The sequence below is a fragment of the Pelmatolapia mariae genome, linkage group LG10_11 (assembly GCF_036321145.2).
Source record: "Pelmatolapia mariae isolate MD_Pm_ZW linkage group LG10_11, Pm_UMD_F_2, whole genome shotgun sequence".
Classification (NCBI taxonomy): Eukaryota; Metazoa; Chordata; class Actinopteri; order Cichliformes; family Cichlidae; genus Pelmatolapia; species Pelmatolapia mariae.
Window position 1 is genome coordinate 57,889,876 of NC_086236.1, and position 24,269 is coordinate 57,914,144.

Sequence of the window (24,269 nt, forward strand, 5' to 3'; positions counted from 1 at the left end):
GCAGTATTGACTTCACAGCCACTGTGTTTGTTGCATGTGTGTGTGTATGTGTCTAAATGTGTGAGCAGGTAGATGCGGGGAGCCTTTACTCTGAGCCTGGACAGTGATGTTGCTGTGGTGATGATCAAAGGAAAAATACTGCAATAGCTGCGAAAGAAGCTGGGCAAGACTGCAGTTCAGAAAGTCGATACAGTTAAACATTAAAACGCCACCTCAGAGAAGATGAATGACACACAGATACACACACAATTGCAAAGATACAAATTCAAATAAAGCTGTATAAACAAAAGCGAAATACGCACTTAGCTCTTGTCTCATAGTGACACCTTTCTTTGTGACTCTTTTTCTCACTATATAACACTTTCCCACTTACACAGTGCAAATGCTGGCTAATTTGTTGCATTTTGAGAAGATGAAGACAAAGTTAGGGATAATTTGTTTGAAGAAAATCATGCTCAACCGAATCTGCATGCTTCATGCGCAAATCATCTGTGAATCTTTTTACATTAGCCCCTCTCATAGCCAATGACGTCAGTGGTTCCAACTTTGGGCCCAGCAATTAGTCAGCGCTCTGCTCAAGCCAGCTCGTTTGGCACCGACATCAATGCTTTTTCGCTGAATTGGATGGAGCCATTTCTAGATTAGGCACTGCCACTGGCATGAGTAACTAGATCCTGTAATGTTTTTTTAGTGGTCACAAATTCACTTATTGAGATTATATATTCATACCAACCATTTTCCCATCTTTATGTGCCATACTGCCTTTGTGTTCTTCCTGTGAACCTTTGAACTCATCTGTGTTAGCCCAGCCTGCTTTTTTCTCTGACTCAGCATCTGCCCAACACCTCCACATCTCTTAGTTACCTCAGCACTTCAACATCTTACATTAGTGGTGGGTGTGTTTGGTCATCAGATTGACCTGAGTAAGCCGAAGAGTTGTGGAAGCACATCGCCATCCCTCACCTACTTACTCTCAAGCCCTCATTTCATAGACACCTGTATGAGCATTATTTTTTAATGCTTGATGCATAAAATATATTACTAAAGAGCAATATACGTCCAGCCTTTTCTGTTCAATTAACCTTTCTCACGCTAAATCCATTACAAATATAACTAGATCAGCAGGTTCTATAATACACATTCAATCTTAGGAGTAATGTGTTTGAAATATTAATGAGTTGTTTTGTTGGTATTCCAGATCAGATTACAGGCTCTTAAATGTCTGCCTGGTCCATTCAAGCTTTAGCTGAATGGGCAGTCAGCTTCCTCTGCATTAAAATCTGACTAACACACCCTGACTATACAACAGTAATTTTATTTTCAAAGTCTATTAATGTTTTATGTACACATAAGAAGACTGGCCAGTACCCAAAGAGAAATTTATACAGTAATGTGGACTGCATATATATTTTCAGTCAGGCACTTAAAAAGGGGATTATTGTTCTTAGAAAGAACTGGCAAAGTTGAAATGCTTTATTCTCTAGGGAGCAGGCTGCTATGCATGAGTTGTCTTTTTTCTTGTCCTCAATGTGTGATAAACCTTCTCAGTGTGGTGAGGAAGTAAAAATGATGTCTGCATGTCTGTAAAGCGTGATGATCGTTGTTCAGGTTGATGTGCAGGTAGAAACAGTGAAGCAAGGCCATGCCATTGTCACCACAGAAGTGGACCAGTACAATATCGGCTCCATGGTAACGCTGGCCTCCCACACTTCGCTCAGTCTGCATTCAGGGGACTTGCCTGTGCTGCATATGTGCGTGTGAGAGAGAAGGGGGTATGAGAGCAGAGGTTGCTGATTGACCTATTTTCAGGCTGTTTGTATGAATTGGGATGAAGGGAGAAATGATGGGGTTTTTAATGATGCCGCAGGGGACTTGTGCATTGCTTCCTCTCCTGATACGACTACCACTGACATAACTGACATAACTGGGCTACTTGTAAACCCTCTGCATATTATACCCACAGTGAAGACCCAGACCCACTTGTATCTTGAAGTCCCAGTTCACTTTTTCTCTGTGTGTCTTATTTGACTTTGTGTGTGTGTGTGTGTGTGTGTGTGTGTGTGTGTGTGTGTGTACGGGTTCGTACTATCCTGGTGGGGACCAAAATCTGACTTTTACTATCCTGGTGGGGACTTTCTGCACCGTGGGGACCAAAATCCAGGTCCCCTCGGGGTTGAAAGCAATTTTCACACTCAAAATGCGGTTTTACTGTCAGGGTTACAATTAGGTTATGGTTAGGTTTAGGGTAAGGGTTAGGGTTAGGCATTCATTTTTAATGGTTAGGGTTAGGGTAAGGGGCTAGGGAAAGCATTATGTCAATGGGATGTCCCCACGAGGATAGCAAACCAGACATGTGTGTGTGTGTGTGTGTGTGTGTGTGTGTGTGTGTGTGTGTGTGTGTGTGTGTGTGTGTGTGTTTCAGCCCTCATTGTATATGAGGCACGTCTCAAGCTGGCGACTCCAGTCCCTTAGGGGTGAGAGTGTTCTTGGTGAAGGTGAAGACAGTCAGCTAATTAGAGGCTAGGAATAGCCAGCAGTAAACTGGTACTCATTCAATTTCAGTTCAGTTTTATTTCATTTATATAGCAGTAAATCACAACCGTCACCACAAGGTCCTTTATATTATAGGGTAAAGATCTTACAGTATGAGAAAGAACCCCCAACAAGCAGACAACCCACTATGAGAAAGCACTTGGCAACAGTGGGAAGGAAAAACTCCCTTTTAAATGGAAGAAATTGCAGAATCTGGCTCAGGAAGAAGCAGACGTCTTCTGAGAGTGGATGGGGGTGGGGAGAGAGAGAAAGAGCAGAAAGAGAGTCAAGGCAGAGAGAGAGGACACTATGATACTATGAGGTCTAATGTGGGATTAATATGATCTCTCTTTCTAGAGCAAGACAATACTCTTGCTGCAGCTTCAACTAAAGGCTTTTAAGGAAGTTTTTAGGACAGCCTGATAACAATGAATTACAGAAGTCCAACCTAGAAGTAATAAATGCATAAACATCTTCAGCTTCACTCTGAGACAGGATGTTTCTATTTTAGAAATATTTTGTAAATGTAAGAAAGCAGTCATACTTATTTATTTAATCTGCGCACTGAAGGACATATCCTGGTCAAAAATAGTTCGATTCCTCACGGTATTAATAGATTTTTAGGACAAAGTACAATAGCAACAGTTTATCTGAGTTTATAAGCAGGAAATTCTAGGTCATCCAGGCCTTTATATCTTTAAGACATCCCTGCAGTTTCACTATGGTGTATGTCATCAGGTTCATGGATCTATAAGCTGGGTATCATCTGCATAGCAACTAAAATGTATGCTATGCCTTCCTAATAATATTGCCTAGTGTGAAGCCTGTATAATGTAGATAGAATCTCATTCTTAGCATCCAGATAGAACCTTATGTCACCAATTATCTTGTGAACTCACCTTTTTAAGCAACGCCATCTCGGCTGGGATAACCAAAAGCCAAATGCTTTTTTGGCATTTGGCTTTTTTTTTTAAACCCAAATGCTTTGCGTGAGGAGTGGATCAGACTGATATTCTCATATTTGTTGGTTAGTGACAGTGCTGCTGAGGAAAAAGGTCCATTGACTTCACTTTTAAAACACCTAGGCTGTTTCCATTTTTATTAAAAGGTTGAAAGTGACCTATAATTTGTGCTTCTTCTCTGTCTCTGTCCCCCTCCTCCTCCTCCTCTGTTTGACCCAAATCCCACCCTCAGTCCCAGTACCCCACAAGCACAGCAAGTTTTTTTTTTTTTCATTTAGTTTAATTTCCTCTGCTCTTTTCTATCTTACCTCCCTGCTGCTAGCTGCTACACCTTCGTCTGCTTATCACAGTTATGCACTCACAGACAGACAATGAGCTGCATGCATCCACACACACACACACACACACACACAAGCAGAGACATGGACAGAACTACATTAGAGTTTCATATTCATTTGAACAGTGCTTTGACGTGGCTCCACTCCTCGCTGCCTTCTTCCGACCTTCCTCAGCTTACTTCCCTGAAAAGTGATGTTGGTTTCTATAGTAACCGCCTGTGTCTATGTTAGAGGGGAGTTTCCTCACGCTGAAAACGATGTTGAGCACGGGGAGCCACGGAAATACACACACTCTCCCTCACTCACATGCGTGCATTCGTAAAACTGTTGATTAGCAATCACTGTGTCCTTCACACTAAGTGTTTATTTTTAATGAGCTCAGAACAATATGTTGATTGGGTGATTCCAACAGGAATAACACGCAGCATATTACAAATTGAGTATTCACATCAGATGGAATTTTTGTGGCCCTTTATGTAATGTGAGAAAAGTGAACTTGAATGTGTGAAGACTTCTCTTATTATTTTGCACTTAAGTATTTTCCTGAGAGAAGTGACATCAAAATTTAGGATAAATACATGAATACGCTTGTCTTTGTTGCACAGAACTATGACTGTGACTATTTTTGTCTGTGTTGTGTTTTGTTTGTAGCATTCTTCTTGATATGCTCGTCTCTCTGTTGGTGTGCTGCCCCGGTGCTCTCTTACTTTTCAAAGAAATGTAGGTCAGGTGGACTGGAGACTGTAAATTGCCTATTGTTGTGAGTGTGTTTTGTGCTTCCCTGCATGGAAAGGTCCCAGATATCTGTGACGTATGGGCATAAACAATGGACAAATTAATGAAGCCCGACAAGCCAGACTGAACTTTGCACCAGCTCGTTCAGACTCATCATTTTCACATTAATGCACTTTGCATAAATTGTTGCTCAAATGCAGAATTGCGATACTTGACTTTATGTAAAACACCGACTGAAATATGCATTAATATACTGCAGAACATTTCTGACAGGGGAAATAAATCATTTTGATCCCTGCGTAAACGTATTTGGTAACGACTTGGACGACCATAAAACAACTAAGCGGCATCTGGCGAGTGATTACATATTTACATTTTCTAAGCCTCTCCCTCTTGTTAAGTATTGACAACGGTCCTAGCACATTATTTGTCTCCTCCATTAAGAGCTAGCCTGTGATTGGCTGACACAAAGCAGAAACAGCCTGTGTTTACAGCTCTTCTCTGCCGCCTTGTTTTTCTTCCTCCAACTCATTTCTCTCACTCACTCTACTTGTTGCTTTGCCAAATATCTGCACAGATATTCTACCAATTATATTTTCTTTCTCCACCTTTCTTCTCTCTTTTCCTCCTGATGTCATGTAGTAAGGATGTAGAGCTGCAGTTAGCAGAGTGTGACCAGAAGGGGGTACAGTTTGACAACCTCCGATCCCTCCCAGTGACTCTGCAAGCTCCACTCCATCTCCCTAAATGTTCTCGCACACAGGGACATTCACAGCTTGCAGACTATTTCAGCTACATCGTCAGAATAATTAATGCAGGAAATGATCACCGAGACAAGAATGATTAATTTTGAGCTCTGACAACACCGACATGACCGATTGTTGGTGCTGGGCCACCAGGCTTTTAATGCTCACGGCCATCCAGGGATAGCATCCATCACGGTGACCCTCACTCCTGCAGAGATGTGTTCAGTGTGTGTTTTTAGGTGGGTGTGAATGCCAGCGTATGTGTGTGTATCATTAAGCATATGTTTACTAATTTATCAGCCTTGTGACTGTGGAGGTAAGGGGTTACTATTCTGAGATAGTAAAAGATATTTAGCAGAGCACAACCACCTGAGACCTCTGCAGCTTTCCTGACATGACCTGCCAGGGGCACGAGCTTTCACATTTCATCAGATGGAATTTTTGTAATGTGAGAAAAGTGAACTTGATTGTGTGAAGACTTTAATTGTAGATGTGACTGTTCCAGGTTTTGGATTGCACACTAGGTTATAGTTATTTTCCTGAGAGGGGTGACATCAAAATTTAGGATAAATACATGAATACGCTTGTCTTTGTTGCACAGTATACTGTGACTGTGACCATTTTTGTCTGTGCTGTGTTTTGTTTGTAGCATTCTTCTTGATATGCTTGTCTCTCTGCCGGTGTGCTGCTGTGGTGCTCTCTTACTTTCCAGACAAATGTAGGTCAGGTGGACTGGAGACGGTAAATTGCCTATTGTTGTGAGTGTGTTTTGTGCTTCCCTGCATGGAAAGGTCCCAGATATCTGTGACGTATGGGCATAAACAATGAACAAATTAATGAAGCCTGATGAGCCTAAATGCATAAATTGGTGCTCAAATGCAGAATTGCAATACTTGACTTTATGTAAAACACCTTAAAACAAGCTGTGTATCATTAAGCATATGTTTACTAATTCATTGACCTTGTGACTGTGGACGTGACGGGTTACTGTTCTGCGATAGTAAAAGATATTTAGCAGAGCACAACACTACCTGAAACTAGCTTTCCTGACATGACCTGGCAGGGGGCCGTGCTTTTACATTTCATCATCTTTACCACATTTTTACCTTCACATATAAAAATTTTAGCTCTCTCTGTAGCACAGTATGACTAAGGTACTCTTGTTATAAGGTTTAAGGTAAACAGTCCCTATTATAGTGGCAGAACACTCAGTAGTGGGGAAGACTGGATGATAATAAAATCATTCATCGATATTAAGTGTCCATATGGTAATAAATTAAACTGAGAGTGCTTGCAATTGTGTTTTGCACAATTACTACCTCCATTTTGGAATGGATAATTCCTTAATCTTGCTTCTCTCACAGTTTCTCCCAGTTATTCTGCCAAACACAATTAAAACATTCATCTGGAAATAAACAGTACTTTCATTTTTGATTTTTAGTCGTGCCAGCTGGTTACTTTCAGCTAACAAAAATAAATAAAATCTTGGGGTACTTTTTGGACACTGACAAAAAAAATACCCAGAAGTCTGTTTGACATAACTTGTGTGTTGTTGTTGTCTTGTGTCCCAGAGATGCCATCTGGCCTGTGCGCCACGCTTTGTGTCAGCATGTGACAGGACACGACTTGTCACTGTGGGCTCCCAGGGGATGCTGACTAGTGGCTCAAACACTGACTCTCCTCTGCTGGAGGTCGTTGCTGTGGAGACGTAGGGTCAGCCAGACCTTGTTCATAAGTGTTCAGGTCAGTTAATTAAGTAGGGTATACTAATGATGTGTAATGACTCTGGCCTTGGCAAAGGAAAACTCAAACAAAGAGACATATGTGTACAGATGAACTGTGTCTCACCAGAGTGGTTTGTGCTTCTGCTACAGCGTGGGAGGGCCCAGTCAGCCTGTCTTTCCTTTGTTATAAGTCACTATTCTGCGATAACCTTGGTCAGTAGAGCTACACTCACAACACGCACACATCCCCACAGCCTTTCCCGTACACTCGTTTAATTTCTCCACAGTTTCTGGCTCTGGATTTTTCTTTCTTTCTCAACAGCCTTCTTTCATGTCAATTTTTCATTCTACTGCAGCTCTCATTTTGCCAAATTTAACGCTGAAAAGAGAATCCAAACTGCTCAGATCAATACTATAAAAAGTCATCTGCCATGTCTTTCAGTGATTTTTCTGCCCTTCTCTATCGATCCTCCTGTCCCATCCTCCACTCTGCCTCCCACTCAGAGATGACCTGACGCTGATTACTTCAGATTTTGACAGATGTTTTTGGTGTCCAGACTTTGCAGAACAAAGATTTTCAGCAGGGCCAATAATACCTCCCTTAGTGACTATAATCCCCAATAATTTAATGTTTTCCATCTCTGCATCAGTCCAGAAGGAGAATGCATGACACTCTGTAACAAGCAAAAGGTTTCAGCAATGGGTATTTAATCAGGCATTACAGGGCAGACCTATAGCATCTGGGGAGAGGGAAAGCTTGCTACAGGTAGAGAAATTTAATGGGCACAAATGGGTAGAGTTTGGGCTGCTAGTGTCTAATCAATGGGCTCATGTCCTCTGTCTTCTGGGTGAAATAGAAGCTTCCACAGTCCCTACTCTTTTAACCTCTGCAGGTGGGGGGGGGGGGTTCCAAGCACACATGAAACTGAAGCATGTGAGGAAAAATTACCATGAGCATGCATCTTTTTCCATCCTTTCACTCTTAATGTCTGTCACCTTTATGCACCATCTTGTAAGAAAGCTTAGTTAGTGTTGCACTTTAGCTCCCCCTACCTTCAATTTTGCATTTTTACAGTCAGCCCTAAAACAACAGCTTTTACAATTCATGGCTTGCTGCTAACAAACTCTTCCCCCGTCATTCATTCCCTGCAGTTGTTTACGGACAGTCACTGTGTCTGTCTCAGGAGGGGTTTGTTACCAGCTGCTCTTGATGGGCCCTCTCTTTGTGGGGTCAGTCCCCTTTCTGTCAGAGCTGCTCTCAGGTGTCCCAGAGGTGCTGCCCGACCTGTTGGCACTCCACCGATCTGTGTTGCTCCCTGTCACTCAGCCTGGGGTTGAGTTTACGGTGATGGGCAGCAAGAACATGCTTTCATCGGTATGACACGCAAACATCCACAGAATAGATTATTTGAGCCTTTCGTGTACTTACCCACAAATTAGGACATTTATGAAATGCACTGTGGGAAAAAAAAACTAAAGCGTGAGTGAAAAATCAATCAAAACAGAGGGAACATGAACTGCAGTCTTCTTGACATCATGTAATTTCTTTGACAGACATGCATTATCTGCTTTCATTGTTTCGAGTAAAGACTCATTTTGGAAGCTGAAAGAAGTGGAATTGTTGTGGATGTAACATTTAAATTCCTGCTGTTAAAATTTCAAATATAGGTCAGTGTTCAGTGGATGCCTGAGCTCCAAACAATAGTTAATTATTCTCTCTCATTCATCCGTTCATTGATTGCAGTCTGGAGACCGACATAAGTGAGGGGCAGAAATTTCTCTGGTGACACTGAGGTTATATGATATGTATCCAAACTCAGCAACCTGGACATTCATTAGAGTTAACCTATCGTGCTCTTTTTCTGCTCCATAGTTTTATTTTTTGAGCTATACTAGAGTGGCTTTGCATGACTCACAGTTCAAAGTAATCCTTATTTGTCTTACACCATGCTTTTGTGCAGAATCTCAGTTTATCCTCTGTCTGAAATAAGTCAGTCTAGCCTCTCTCTCTCCCTGTTACTGTTAAGAGGTTCTGAGTTAAATCAATATTTAGTGTTAAATTTCAGTAGTTCAGAGAAGTTGTTATTAAAACAACTTTTTCAGCTGAGGACAGGTTTGGCTCTTCTTTTTCTATTTCTTTTTTATGACATGACCACATAGTGACAGCCATACTTTCTCTTGAGTAGATTTCCACAGCTGAATCCACTGAATGTCACCACCTCACCGAGTAGAGTTCAGACCCCATCTCCACTCCCCCAGTATAATTACACTGAGCAGACATACATCAAAATAGTCAGTGACCTTATGACAGCCTCGTGTCCACTGGTCAGATTCATGGGTTCTCCTGCAGTAAACCAGTAAGCTCATCATTACTGTGCTCAGGTGTGACAGTATGGTAAAACCACATGCTTTCAGTTACTGAACTTATTTTTTCTGGATATGTAGGTTTGGGGCTTCTGTGAGTTGTTTTGCCAGGAAAATGGAAAATAGATGCAGCAATTTATTGAAATGTTGGTTGGGGTCTACGCTCTGGTGAGGTCGATCCATGACTGATGATGTTCTGTTGTGTGTTTTCTTATTCGGGTGCTTCTAATAAATTGGCCGTTTGTTTGGGATCATTGAAGATGCTTTCACAACAGTATAGCATGGTGGATCAAAATTTGGCTGTAGTATCTGACAGATACGCCAAGATTACGACTGATAGGTCTTTGGGAATCACCTTACTGGTGCAGAAATACTATTTTATTCCTGTCAAACGATGTCATCTTTGGCATGTTTCATGTTTATTAGAATAGAATAGAATAATCCTTTAATTGTCCCACAAGGGGAAATTTGGTTATTGGGTATTCAACTTGCTGCTAGTAACATGCTATTTAAAATTGGTTCTTTGCAAAGCTGTCTGTAATGTGTAGACACATGACTGGTTAATCCCACAGGTTATGTATCATTTTATGATTGAATGATTCATAGGTTAGTATCAAGCAGCTTATCAAACAAGAAAAGCTAAATAAAAAAGTGAGGGGTGCCTCAAGACTTTTTCACAGTACTGCACCTTTATAAAAGCCTACACATTAAATCTAAACTCCTTATATTTGAATAGTGAAAAAGTGGTTGTATAAGGGTACTACATGATTAAAAGTATGAATAAAATAGAAAATTAGAATGGTGATAGTGACATTAATATTAAAAAAAGATCATATAGAATACAATGCTTATCCTGTGTTAGTCATTCAATAAACACAAGCCGCACCAGAATCTCATTTCCTGTTTACCATAATTTTATTTGTTAGTGTCCAATACAAGCAAGACAATAAAAATGTAACCATAGCAACAACAAAGTTATCAAATCCCTCCGTCTCCTAATTTAATTTTCATATTTATTCAGTGTACAAATCACTGCTGTCACAGAGGCTGTGCACAGGGCCTACGTGCGCGCAAGCGTAAACCACAGGTGAGAGTAACCTGCAGCCACAACCTGCTCCTGCAGTGTCGGTCCTTTCAGAACTACTGATTTTTCACAACCTGACAAGAATTCATCCCACATTATCATTTGCACAGAAAGCTCGCAAGCACACATAAATGCACAACCACACTGTTCATTGAAATTTAATTAACTTCCTTTTTTTTTTTTTTTTTTCTTCAAAGCAGACCAAACAGTGACCTTCCCTGAATCGACCCTCATTCAGACTGAGGGAACCCTGCACTGATGCCACTGACATCATCGCCTACTTTATAGTGCTGACATCACTGTGGCATTAAAACATAAGACACAAGAAATGTATTAATTATTATTCATGCAGAGTGCCCTTTTTACACAACAAAACTCTGCAGTCAAGTCAGTTTTCTTGAGACGTAGCCACAGTTTGCTTCCTTTTCTAGAGCTGGCCCCGTTTCCAGGGGAACTTTGCATCTAGTGCCGGGCCTCATCTCTGACCACACCGTCCTGTAAATCATTGCTTAGTTGATGAAGGGTGTAATGCAAACAAATGCAAGTCAAACGGAAACCCCACATGCATCGTGTCATCTTTAAAGGGTTGTCAGCGGACAAAAGATGTGTTTTTCCAGATAAAATGATGAATTGAAAGATACCTAACGAGATTATTTATCAAATGAAACTTTATTTAAAGTGAAGAATGAATCATATAAGCTGTTGGTGGTCTCTCAACAAGGCCAGGCATTTTTCTGCATATTAAGTAGATAGACTCCCTCTTATATTACATGATTTAGCCATTCCCCATTCCCTGCATCAGTTCTATGGCAGTGTCACTTGATGTCCATCAAGTTCTTACTCTTCTCCTCAAGGATGTCGAACCACGTCTGATCAGGTTAGTGCTGTTTCCTCCTGAATGAGCATCCTAAAGAAAGAGGCGAGAGATTGTGGCTCAGACACTGATAGAAATCAACAAGACAGCTTTATTATAAAACACTTAGAGAAGTCTTGGTTATATTATAACCTTATAATCCTCCATAAATATCGACAGCCTATAAAAACGGCCAATCTTGCAAAAGCCAATCAGTGCAGCAAGGTGTATCAACTGACTCCCTAACAAGAAGACATAAGATAACAGTGAATCTCATGCCACCATCTGCCTTCACAAAGGCTGAATCACCACCACACTCGTGGTTTTATTGCTCAGAGTTCCTGCTAAGAAGCTCCTGTTACCACAGCAGCAGAGGGTGGGGTGGGTGTGACGATGAGAATATCAGTAAAATTGAACCTTGAACCCTGAGGACATGAAACGCTACACATATAAAGGCTAATTTACATACAGGTGACAGGTTGTTAAACGGACCGACAGAAACTGATTTTTCCTCATCGGGCCGGGTGTCGGGCTGAGCGGTGCAATGAGCTGATGCGATCAGCGCTATTTTATGCAATAAAATAATCTCCCTCTTCTCAAGCACATCCAGGCCACTACATACACACCACAAATATAACTGTGTTTCTTACCGAAGCACGACCAGGAATCCCATCACCACGTCTGCAGGGAAAATAGGTCAATGTGTGCAAAAGGAGAAAAAAAAAAGTAGTCGAGGCTCAGAGGAAGAGATGCCATACTTTTTGGAGATCTTTTGTATTTTCCTCACGTCATCTCACTGACTGGATTACTTCAGTTTAGAAGTGAGGAAAAGCGAAGCTGAAATGTAAGTGAAGGAGACTGTAAGGTGGAGATTTTTTTCCCTGCGTACATGCTGATGAATGTTGGGATTTCCAGTTGCATTTGTTAAGAAATAGTTATGTTTTTGGTGTGATACACATGTAGTGACTCGTTATATTGTAAACTGCTTGGCTGTGTTGGGAAAAGAAAATATTTTATTGCACAAAAAAAGTGCTGATCGCATCATGCGAACATCTGCTTTGCTTGACTGCACAGCTCGGTACACCCGGCCTGATAAGGAAAAGCTGGAAATGCTGGACTCCAGCTTGTCGGTCTGGTGACTCAAACAGGCTCTCCTCCAAACGCTCCTCATTTATACAGTGCTTTACAAACCCAAATATTACAGGTAACAGCTGGATTTTCCCCATTTCATTTCATGTCCTCTTTAAAGGAGACCTATTCAGCTTTGTTTTACAAGCTGTCCAAAAGCACACAGAGTAAAGCCCATAGATATTTAAACAATGACGTTTTTTGTTTTTTTTAAATAATTCACTATGTACACCAGAGGAGTGGATTTTAAATCAAACACTCAAAGATGTGAAGTGAACTACCAACTTTAATTCAAGGATGTTTTGCATTAACCGTTTACTAATTACAACAATGTAAAAGCTCAGGCTAGTAGAGTCCAACAATAAAAATACAAAGCTGGAAATGAGCAATTTTTGAATCTTTTATTAAATAGAAGAGACGATCCATCACCTTAAATCTATACTGGGCCTACCTGTTAATCTGAAAAAAATAAATTAAATAAAATGTGTGTAAATGAAAAGTTGTGCTTGCAGCTGATTGTGTAGGAATGGATCAGTGATGATGAATTCCTCTCACAACCACAAGAGTTACTGTATGCCTTAGTTGACACCCTGTTCATGAAGAAAACAATGAAAGGGCAACACAAAGGCAAATGTGAAAGAGTAACTGAGTGTGTGTACAGTCAAGTTCGACCACTCATCTCCGGCCACAAAATCTGGGGATTTTGGGAAAAGCTTCTGCCTTGGGTCATTAAAATATAATTCAGTTTTATTTACATAGTGCCAATCCAGAGCAACAGTCACCCCAGAGGGGAGACAAATCTAGATTACATCAGGAAGAACACCACCCAACACAACTCTGCCGAAACAAACATGGGAGCAGCTAAAAGTAGCTTCCGTCTAAATTTCCATCAAATGCAAAAAAAATATTAGATTTAGACAAAAACTCCCGAAAATGTTTTTAAAAACAAGCTTTTAAAAGTTGTTTCCCCTCTCTATTTTTGCCATTAGAGAATCCTCCAAAAGAATCCCAAATTTAAATCTTTAAGCACCGCCCCCCCCTCGCCTCCATCTCATATAAAATGTCATAACTCGGTAACAAGCCACAGCTCAGCCGTGCACAAGCATCTAGCACAGGTATGCTCCAGTACCACCAGTGCCATTTGTGTAGTTCTACACATATAGTTGAGATTTCTGGTTTCCCTGTACCTTCTGTCAGGCGAGCTTTCCCTCCTGTCGGCTGGCACAGGACCGTGGAGCAGCCGACACACAGAACTACAGTCTGAGCATGACTGAAGACTGTGGTGATCTTGTAGCACCCTGCAAACAGCACACAAACCAGTTAAACAACAACAACAACAAGATGATGTCAGGAGTACTCCTGATGACTGGTGTGTCGTTGCAGCCGTTTGTGTAGAAGAGTCACTTGAAGCTCATGTCACAAATGGCCACAACCGTCACTGTATGCCTTACTTGACACCCCAATCACCAACGAAGCAATGAAAGGGCAACACATAAAGGCAAATGTAGCACAGGAGTGGAAGAAGTGCTCAAAGGTTTTCCAAAACATTAAATTACCCAAGTAAATACTTCTCCTGCACCACGACTTGCAAATGGGAAATACACCACTTTGATTTAAAACTGTAATTAAATCAACTCAAGCAAATGTGCTTATTGTTAGTGGACATGTTTCCATTTAAATCTTAAGTACTACTCATAAGTAAACTGACCTGGACACTTGACATCCATAAAATAGGAGTTAGGACTCTGAACAAGACGCTTTTTCTTGTGTCGTCTCTTTTCCTGCTCGGGGGTTGGGTGCAAAAGATCCTTTGCGAGCTGGGGGGGAGAAAGCAACATTTTTTTTTTTTTTTTTTTTTTTTTAAACACGAGCTTTGAAAATAAATAAATAAATACATAAATAAATTATTAATGAAAAAAATGAGCCAGAAGGTGCTGAATTGACTTTAACATGTAATTAAACTACTGCGGTTGTAGGCCTCAGTTACAGCGAGGCAAAGGTCGAGACCTCGATACACTTTCCAAGGAAACTGGAAAGTGTTAAAATGAAATTATCGGAATAATCTTGAAGCAATCGCAGCGATGCCGTTAAAAAAAAGAAATCAGATGAAACATCGCTAAGAGTTTAATTAACCCCCAAAACACCCAACATATGTCACAAGTAAACAAACAAACGAGCACGACACCCAGTTATCAGACTGCTGACTAACATTAATGCGCGACATTAACCAGCTTCCTCTCCAATAAAGACATTAAATACACTCAATGCTGAGACTTAAAGCTATACTGTGTGCTGTCAGCGAGCCTCGTGGGTTGCTCGTTGAACACGTGTTTCGCCATATTGCGCTCGTTCAGATCTTTACGTTTACATTAAAGGGAAAAAAACTGCTGACGGATTTTTTTAAACGCACTTTTTAAGCTGTAAAATATTTTAACCGCGTTATAAAAGCACACTTTATCGACTGAGGCAAGTTAGTAGGTACAAAGACGCTTTTGTTACTTACAGGCATGTCTGCGTGTTTGGACTCTCACCGGAAAAAGACTCGCTGTCCACGTACCGGAAACTGCTGACTGACTGGGAGGAAGACCTGGAGGAAGAAAAAATAAAAATTCTCGTCGGTGTTTACGTGAAATTATCCGTTAGATAACATCAAATGAATGCATGAAAATAACTTAATCGTGTAAATACACCGTGAATACAATTTTCATGTGTTTTTCTGTCGCATTTGATTAAATCTTCTAACTGTATAGCGATTTCCTGACAAAGCAGACGATTATCCTGTAATTTAAATACTTTTTTCAACAATTAGAATTGTTGAAAAAGTAGGTCAGACCCCTCATCATCTACACGTGAAAGAAGTCTTTAAAACATGTTTGTTTTTTTACTCAATAAAATAAATGCAATGTAATGATGTCAGCATCCACTAGGAGTGGAAAATAAAGGACAGTAAAAATATAATTTGTTATGTTCCAAAATACTTTACATGTAAAAAGCTTTGTGCTTCTGTGAACCCGCTGTAAACTGCAGGGTTAGATGGTAACACACAAACAGAGATATTAGATAAATAAATCTAAGTTGGCTTTAGTGGTCCGGCCTGTATGTGGCCCATGAACTAAAATGACCTCCGGTCTAAAGACATAAACACCTGAGAAAGTCAGAGGGGAACTGTTGTTACCTGCAGGTGACACCTGGGGAAAGTTTACAATTTCAGTGTGCTTCTCTTCCTGTAGGTGGTGCAGGTTAGACTGGAGGTACAAAAGCACTGAGCAGAATTAAGAAAGTGTGATTTTACATATATTCTTCTGTCAAGGCCAACTTTCATGCTTGGTAGTCACATTTTAAACGATGACTCTGATATCCAACAGTCTCTTTCTTGCATGGATGTAGAACATTAGTTGTTATTTGATTACGCTTCATAAACAATGTTAGCTTTGTATTGCTTTGTCTTATTAAGGGTACAAAGTATTTACTTAAAACGTACTCCAAGTAAAGGCCCTGCATTATGTTACTTAAGTAAAGGTTTAAGTAAAAGTACTATTCAGTGAGGGAGAATTACATGAATGCAGAACTTTAAGCAGCATTTTACTGTTTTTGAATTTTTTTTACTTCAACCTCAATTCCTGATTATTTCCTTTAATAATCAAATGACTGAGAAGAAATCAAAGTTGAGCAATGCTGTTAGAGTTATCCAAGAGCATTTCTCAACAAGAAAACCCCATGATTATAGATTATAAATTACATTTTTTTTTAAATGTAACAAATGTCATATTTTAGAAGCTGGTAGCATAAAAAGTACTTGAAATTAATATCCAAACAACGTTTTTGGCAGTCAGCTCATGAATGTACTGACAGTGATTTGAAACAAATATTTTCAAAAACACTTTGTGTTTGTTTGCAAAACAAACAAATAAAAAAAACAATATAGTACTATATAAAAGATTTTACAGTATTTTTTTGTATTCAGTTGATCAGGTGTTCATAAGGATACAGTGTAGCATTTACGTGAGCTGTGCATTTATAACCTTACATGATTTATCTACAGATACAAACGCTGAATAGTCCTATGACCTTTCACTGGTTTGATGTTTTTACAGGAACGACTTTTTATTATTATTATTTTATTTCATGGAGGATGTAGGGAAAGAGCATATGTTGCTTAAACCAACTTTTTCACTTGTATCGGTCCATATACACGTGTTTACTGATCAAATGGTGCCACCTAGTGTCCGTGCTGAGTGAGTGCCTGCGAACTGTGAACCGTTCACTCCCATAAAGCTCTCCCACACGTAGCCGATGTGGGATTGGGGCCGACAGCAAGTTCCCTTTTCTTTTTTTAAAAAATTGGTATTTCTGCAGACTGGATAAACTTGTTTCCACCCCGGTATGCTTGTAAGCGGGATAATAACGACTTTCTAATGGCAGCGGAATGAAACTTTAATACATGAGGGCTGATCTGAAAGAGTCTGTACAACTTTATCCTGCGCAGTCCAAACACAACACGGAGGAGGATCGGAATTTACCGGTGACAAGTCTGAGAGTGAAAAGAGGAAAAAGAAGAGGATCCACTCGCTACATGGAGCGCCCCTTTTCAGGAGATTGCTTATTTTAAGTCACAAGGAAAAGAAATCGAGATTTAACGCGTTTGGTGGTGGATGAGAAGATCTCCGGTGAAGAGACAGACCAAACTTTCCCCGCTCCTGCTTTGAGTTCTGCTTGAAGAACAACTCCGACCATGGCGAAAAAGTATGATTTCCTTTTCAAACTGTTACTCATCGGGGACAGCGGAGTGGGAAAAACCTGTCTGATCATTCGTTTTGCTGAGGACAATTTCAACTCTACGTACATTTCCACCATCGGTACGTTTAATGTTTGAATTACAGTCTGCGACATTTCTGCTTCAGCTTATGATTGGCTTCTGTGAAACTTGGGATATGAGCAAGACAAATGTTTGCTGACATTTCAAGCTCCGTTCTGCCTCTGTTTACTGTAAGAGCTGGTTTCCCGGACTGCTTTCATGTCCCAACTAGTCTGTGCTCTCTTATTTTCTTTTTCTTTATTTAGTCTCTCTCTCCTTTTTTTTCTTTTCTCCCTGCTGAATGTGTGTGCTCTCTCTTCCCTGACCCTCTCCCCCATCTCTCCCTCAGATCTCATTCCTCTCATTTGGCTCACAGAGGGTCCACCCACCCTCATTCCTATCTCTTTTACCATCTCTACGTTCCCAGAAGAATGGCTGGCTTTCTGGCATGCACAGTTTTGCACAGTCAACCCCCTCTTCTGCCCCGCACTGTCTATGTGTCTGTCAGCTTGTCCATCCAGCAGAAAAAAAAACAAAAACACAGCAGTCTGTAGCAGTTTGCAGGTCTGTATGTCTGATCTTTATGTTTGCTTGTGGATGGTAACTCCCTGGGGGGTAGGTGGGTGTATGTTCAGTGTTGCCACCTGAGTGAGGGTGACTCATATCAACTGCAATGTGTGAGTTTTTGTCTCCAATAGGGGTATTTAATCCAGTCTTTGCCCCCCCCCCCCCCCCCCCCTTGTCTCCCAGGAATTGACTTTAAAGTAAAAACCATTGAAGTGGATGGAAAGAAAGTGAAACTGCAAGTCTGGTAAGAAGTGCCATGTGGTTGTTTGTCTGCAAACGGTTTGTGATATGGTGAGGCAGATAAACCCTGATTTGTTGAGTTATCTTTCTCTGCCCTCTGACTGCCTCCGGCTCGTTTTCCTGAGAGGAAGGAGGAACCTCCCTCTTCTTGTCCAAATCAGGATTTTATGACAGGGTTCATGTCCAAGTCCATCACACATGGCCACCACAGAGAGCTACTCCATGTCATTTAAGGGTGCTGCTAGAGAAGATATAGCAGCGTCAAATACCAGCACAGGCAAAAACACATTTATTTTTTGTTGGGGTTTTTTTGGTCAGATCTGGCCTGTTTTGATTCCTTCTTCCAGATCAATATAAAGGAAGTATTTAAAATACAAACGTAAATGTGTTTAATCTTGCTGTAAATTCCTTTTAATGCATGCAGGTAATCTGTCTACAATTACAGCAAAGAAACGTATGGATTTTTACAAAACAGTTTCTCAAAATGATTTTTTTCCCTCATTTTAGAGCCTAAACTCTCCTTTTCAGTAGCACCTACAGACACCAATCATTGCTGAGCGATTCTCTCTATTCTGCTGTTTTTCTTCTTTTTTAAAGAGAGGTTTGCTCATATATAATTCAGAACCAAATTTATAGAAGTTTTCTTTCTGAATACATGGTGAAAATAAACCTTTTATGACTGTTGACAGATCTTTCTGATTTATGGAGTACAGAAAATAAGAGATCCAAAATCCCCTCTATAAAAACCGTCGGCTCTGGGATGCCAGCAAAATTCAAACGAGAACTTTGATCCAGGCTTCATCGAATGTTTACATTTCTCACCTGTAGAAGTTTGCAAAAAAGTTTAAATTTATACATTTTGATATTAACACATAGTTTCAGAAAACCTGTGATGCAAAAAAATATTCTTACTGGAAGTATTTTAGTGGGAAAGTATCTGTTAGTGCAAACTTACCCTGTAGCTTGTAGCCTGTAGTGTCTCACCTCAAATGAATCTTTCTGCATTCTGCTATACTCCAGGTTTTTGTCATATGATAGAAGTATTCTAAAGACCTTGCAGCATCTTTTTGATTCTAAGTGTGTGCTTTTTGTAGGGACACGGCAGGGCAGGAGAGATTCAAGACCATTACAACAGCCTACTACAGAGGAGCCATGGTGAGCGCAGTATGCCTCCAGGACAATCAGGCCTGGATAATCAGGCTGACATCACTGCCTCTTTGTGCTCAGTCTGCACCTTTGACTGACTCCTTAAATCCTCTCTCTCCTGTCTGTTCTCTGTTCATCAGGGCATCATCCTGGTGTACGACATCACTGACGAGAAGTCCTTTGAAAACATTCAGAACTGGATGAAGAGCATCAGAGAAGTAAGCCGATTTTCTATTAGCCATGACAAAGATAACTAGGAAAAACCGAGACCGCAAAACTAATGAGTTTATCTGGTCAGTTCATTTAAATCAAAGAAGCAAAATTCCTGTATCTTCTACTGAGGAAACAGTCATCTCTACGCCATTATGTATGTGGATTGTCCTCAGGATAACCTTCCTTGTTTATAAACTAGCATAAAACTATCCAGCATGGCCTCTTGTGCTCACTTTGTTAATGATATTTTTCAACCAAAGTAAAACTTTTAGTTGATTAAGGCCTGAAAAGGTTTTCTACTCACCTGTCGGCTAGGTGTCACGCTGTGTGGGAGACCTCAGATAAATGTACAACTTTCTAAAGAACTGGCTATCTGCTAGGAGCCAAGCTAACAAGGGCATAACATGAAAGGAAAGTTACCGCTGTTGTCTCACAGCAAGAAGGTGCTTTGAGCCTCCTGGTCGACTGGGACCTTTCTGTGTGGAGTTTACATCTTCTCCCTGTGGCTCCAGCTTTCTCCCACAGTCCACAGATTTCTGGTCCTTTGAAATAAGGTTGACCGATGATTGTTAATTGGACATAGGTGTAGATTTGACCAAGCATGTGTATATGTGTTTTTGTTAGCCCCGTGCGGGACCTCTGCCCACCCAGTGGCAGCTGGGGGTAGGCACCGCACCCGGGAACTCTCAGTTGGATTTTTAATGTTGCTCAGATGTTCAAGAAAAGCTAAAGATAATGCAGGAAGCAAGGTTATTAAAACTGAACTAAAACTAGATGTTAAAAAAAATCAGCTAACTAAAATAAAATAAAAACTAGACTTTTGAAACAAAGCTAACAAATGATTTTGTGAACTCGAGTGTTTGTTACTTTGGTTAAAAAAAACATATAAGAACTTGCCCTATGAGGCTTTGATAGATGTGTTTATTGACACTGGCATATGCCCTCCACACACAGGAATAATAACAAAGACTAAAAGTAAAACTGAAACTAATAGAAACTTTTTCCATAAATAAAAAATGAACTGAAATGGGCAAACTGACTGAAACTAAACTGATTTAGAAGCAAAAACTCAAAATGAAATAAAAATAAAAACTAATGAGACTAATTGCAAAACTATAAGAAACTTTTTCAATAAGTGAATGCTGCCCATTTTAATATTTCAATTAAACAGACAATATGCAAACACGTGGTGTTCAATATCTTTACATCAAGTAAAATTAAGAACATATTATGGCTATAAATGCATAACCAGTGTCATTGTTTACAGATATACATGGCACTTGCTTACCTTTTTCATTTTCTTTTTGTTTTTTTACCCACTTTCATGTAAGCATCACAACTGAGCTGAACTGAAAATCGCTTTTATAGCTGTTTTCAGTCTGTTTACAGCTGTTAAACATATGAATGATTCAGTCACATTTTCATAAAGCAACTGTTATGATTTCATGTATTTGTGGCCCGCAAGTTGTCAGCGACTCTGAGAGATTTGTTTTGGGTAACAGGCGGCTTGTTTTGCCTGTAAACAAACTGTAGACGGCAGCACTGACGAACTGCGGAAAGATGGCAATGGAGCATTTCAGGGAAATGGTCTTGGTTTAAAGGGAGAAACCGCTCTGCTGACAAACAGCTGCTGTTAGTGTCTCTGTTGAGGTTTTTGCTCTCTGTGCAAAACACTTTGCTGAAGTCATTTTGATCAGTTAATCACATTCCCTCTTTCCCAGAATGCATCAGCTGGGGTCAGTCGGATGTTACTAGGTAATAAGTGTGACATTGAGGCAAAGCGGAAAGTTTCCAAAGAGACAGGAGAAAAGGTAAGATGTTGCTTGCGTTTTTTTTACTTGCAATGAAACAGCAGAGGTGTAGGTGTACTTTGATGGTAGTTAAAGTAGTAAAGATCATACAGGGTAAGATACACATGAGTAGATTGATTTAAAATTTATCATTTGTGGGGCTACTTTGCAAAGATTTCATTTTGAGAAAGATTATTGCATGGATTCCTCCCTGTTAAACTTTAGCGGACAAGAATGCTTGGGAAATGGTCAAAGTTGCTAAATTTACTCGAGATAAAACCCAGGAAGTGATTATTACCCATATCCTGTCCTCCTGTAACCATCTCTGTTCCTAATGTTAACAGCTGGCCAAAGATCACGGCATCAGGTTCTTTGAGACCAGTGCGAAGTCCAGCATTAATGTCGAGGAGGTGAGCAGTTTCTCCATACATTGAGCTTGTTTTATTATAGCTCTTTTGTTAATGTTTGTTATGTGTTAATATGCAACAGACCTATATTTTCTCTCTTTCTGTGTTTCAATCTATCTGTCCTGCAGTCTTTTCTGGCTTTGGCACGAGACATACTACAACAATCCAGCAAGAAGCCAGTAAGTCAAAACACAAGATCAGTAATGCAGCGCTATAAAAAGTAATTTTGCATGCTCTACATACTGTATGACGGTAACGTAATTTTTTCGTCTGTTTGTTTGTCAGGGCCCCGGAGGTCAACAGGTGAAAATCACCAGCAGCACAGAGAAAAAATCCTCCAAGTGCGTTCTTCTCTAGACATGATTTCACTAGTGTATGGAAGAAAGAACATAGAAACTTAGGAGCGCCTGTGTTGACAAGGAAAAATGTGGCAGGGTTTGCAAATATCAAAAACAGAGAGGTGCTAAAGCTCTGTTAAACTACATTATACTCCCTTTATAAGTTCTTCCACAAGAATTCTGCTGTCTCCAAAATAATATATGGATAAAGCAGCCCCAGTTTTTCAAACTGAACATATCCTTTATGTGACATCTACTGCAATAGCGATGATTCCACAAAAAGTTGGAGTCTGACTCCGAGACCTTTTTAAAAAAAAAAAAAAAAAAAAAAAGGTCCCCACCATGGCATACATTGCTGTCACTGAACCGTATATCTTTCTCGCTTACTTTATCGTTCCTACAGCAGCACTTAAAAGAACTGCAGCTGTCTCTTAATGCTACCATTTCATTCATTTCTAATGTGTGAGCATGTGCAGGAGTTTATGGAGCTCAGTTGGCTGTAAAACACTAATGTGGTCTGTTTTGATTCACATGATGGACACAGGGTTTTATTTAGAGTTCAAGTGGTCATAAGCATCTGAGAAATTGAGGTTTAAATACTACAGGGGAATTCAAATTTATTAAAGAGGACCTATTATGCTAATTTCCAAATTCATATTTTTTTAGTCTTGGTCTCTGCTAAAGTAGCTTTACATGATTCACACTTTTTTTTTTAATGCGTGACCTTTGTGCAGACCTTCCCTTGAAGCCACATTAGCTGCCCACTGCAAACAAAAGACTTGAACTGCAGGTTGGTGGGGCTACTGTGATATCTGTGTGTCCAAGTCAACCATATTAGGAATGTGTGGTCTCTGACATCATACAGATCCAGGAGTAGAAAAAAAATGTATAAAACTGAGTTTTTGGCTCACGTGAATTGCTTGCATAAACAGTGACCTCATTATTTGAAGTTTTGGCATTAGCACAGTGGCATATGCATAACAAAAAGGAAAAGCATGATAGGTCTGCTTTAAGTTCTAAATGATAAAATGACCAGAATTGTTAGAGCGAAGGTAAAAACATGACGTACACATTGATGATGACACAAGTTGGTCGCTGGACTTGAATGTGAAACAAGTTCTGTGTAAAACAACACCTTGTTTTAATAGATGAATGGATTGAGAATGTGGATATAGATATTAGATATGGACAGTGATAAGTGCAATATGAGAAGATGAGTGGAGAGATGAGAAAAAAAAAAGATGGATTAAGCAAGTGAATGGGCAGGATGTAAAAGCCTAGGAAGCAGCAGCGTGTTCATGTGTCCCTCATAGCGAATTGATTTAGTGGGTCTTGCCTTTTATCTGAAGTGCCTGGGAAAGCTCTTACTAAACACTACCACATATTAGCGACATCTGACATGGCAGCCTCTCTGTTCAGGCAGTTTGATGATCGTTCAAAATAACTGATTGCAGGTCTTCATCTGATTCTGACAGATCTTTTTTTTTCTCTGCACACACGCTCTAAATTTCTGTTTTCTTTTGTAATTTCCTCCACATTGTTAGTTTTCTTACACCTGCCAGATTGTATGCAAGACCTGACGCTTGATGAATAAAATTGCAAAACTATAACTATATTGTTTGTTGTATTTTTTTAAGTTCCTGTTGGCACAGTGACACAATAGTTTTTCCTTCCTGGTTTAGCATTGTCATAAATGTTATTCTCTGTATTCACATTTGCCTTAAGGGGCTTTACAGTTTGTACAGCATCCAACATCCTCTATCTTTAGATTCTCAATCTCGATAAGGGAAAAGCTCCCCTCAGAATCCATTTAAAGGGAAAAAATGAAGGAAACCTCAGGAACAGAGCAGTGATCCCAGATATGTGAAATAGTGAAATGACAGCTGCACAATTTCAATACTGAAAATCATAATGTTATCATTTATGAAAAATATGGATATAGTGTTGTATTCTGAAAGATTTAGCTAGGCAGAAAATCTTTTTTTCTTTAATTAAATACCTTAATTGACATCAATTAAGGGATGTTAAACTCTGTGTCCTAGTCCATAGACTTTATAGAAAAGAGGGACATAGGTTATAAAACTGTGTTGTTGGGGTCTTTTGTTTTGTTTTGAAAATTCTTCAGTGTGAAAGCAATTTCATGATATTCAACAAGTAAGTGGTGGCTTTAATTTTTCAAAAGCACATTTTAAAGCATTCTTTAAAATTGGGGGACTTTATTTATTTATTAATTTAGGGGGTTTGGGGGGGGCTGTCTGACATACCTCTGGTTATAACACCAGTTAAAGCTATCATTTTCTTATCACT

The 24,269-nt window shown here is 39.9% G+C and overlaps 2 protein-coding genes and 2 non-coding genes across 4 annotated transcripts; 1 reads left to right on the forward strand and 3 right to left on the reverse strand.

Moving 5' to 3' along the window:
• Window positions 1-10,328: 10,328 nt before the first annotated feature.
• rps27.2 (ribosomal protein S27, isoform 2) lies at window positions 10,329-15,046 on the reverse strand. Its single transcript, XM_063485971.1, has 4 exons — window positions 14,970-15,046; window positions 14,175-14,283; window positions 13,654-13,764; window positions 10,329-11,392 (listed from the first exon to the last, which is right to left on the reverse strand). The coding sequence occupies exons 1-4, from the start codon at window positions 14,973-14,975 to the stop codon at window positions 11,364-11,366; spliced, it is 255 nt and encodes an 84-aa protein (XP_063342041.1). The 5' UTR covers window positions 14,976-15,046; the 3' UTR covers window positions 10,329-11,363.
• On the reverse strand, window positions 12,965-13,096 carry LOC134638059 (small nucleolar RNA SNORA13). Its single transcript, XR_010095231.1, has one exon. It is a non-coding gene; the product is annotated as a small nucleolar RNA SNORA13 (small nucleolar RNA).
• Window positions 13,836-13,967, reverse strand: LOC134638060 (small nucleolar RNA SNORA13). Its single transcript, XR_010095232.1, has one exon. It is a non-coding gene; the product is annotated as a small nucleolar RNA SNORA13 (small nucleolar RNA).
• A 1,700-nt stretch (window positions 15,047-16,746) lies between the features above and the next one.
• On the forward strand, window positions 16,747-23,572 carry rab13 (RAB13, member RAS oncogene family). Its single transcript, XM_063487812.1, has 8 exons — window positions 16,747-17,322; window positions 18,012-18,072; window positions 19,163-19,223; window positions 19,355-19,432; window positions 21,149-21,238; window positions 21,562-21,627; window positions 21,753-21,803; window positions 21,910-23,572. The coding sequence occupies exons 1-8, from the start codon at window positions 17,199-17,201 to the stop codon at window positions 21,979-21,981; spliced, it is 603 nt and encodes a 200-aa protein (XP_063343882.1). The 5' UTR covers window positions 16,747-17,198; the 3' UTR covers window positions 21,982-23,572.
• The last annotated feature ends 697 nt before the right edge of the window (window positions 23,573-24,269 follow it).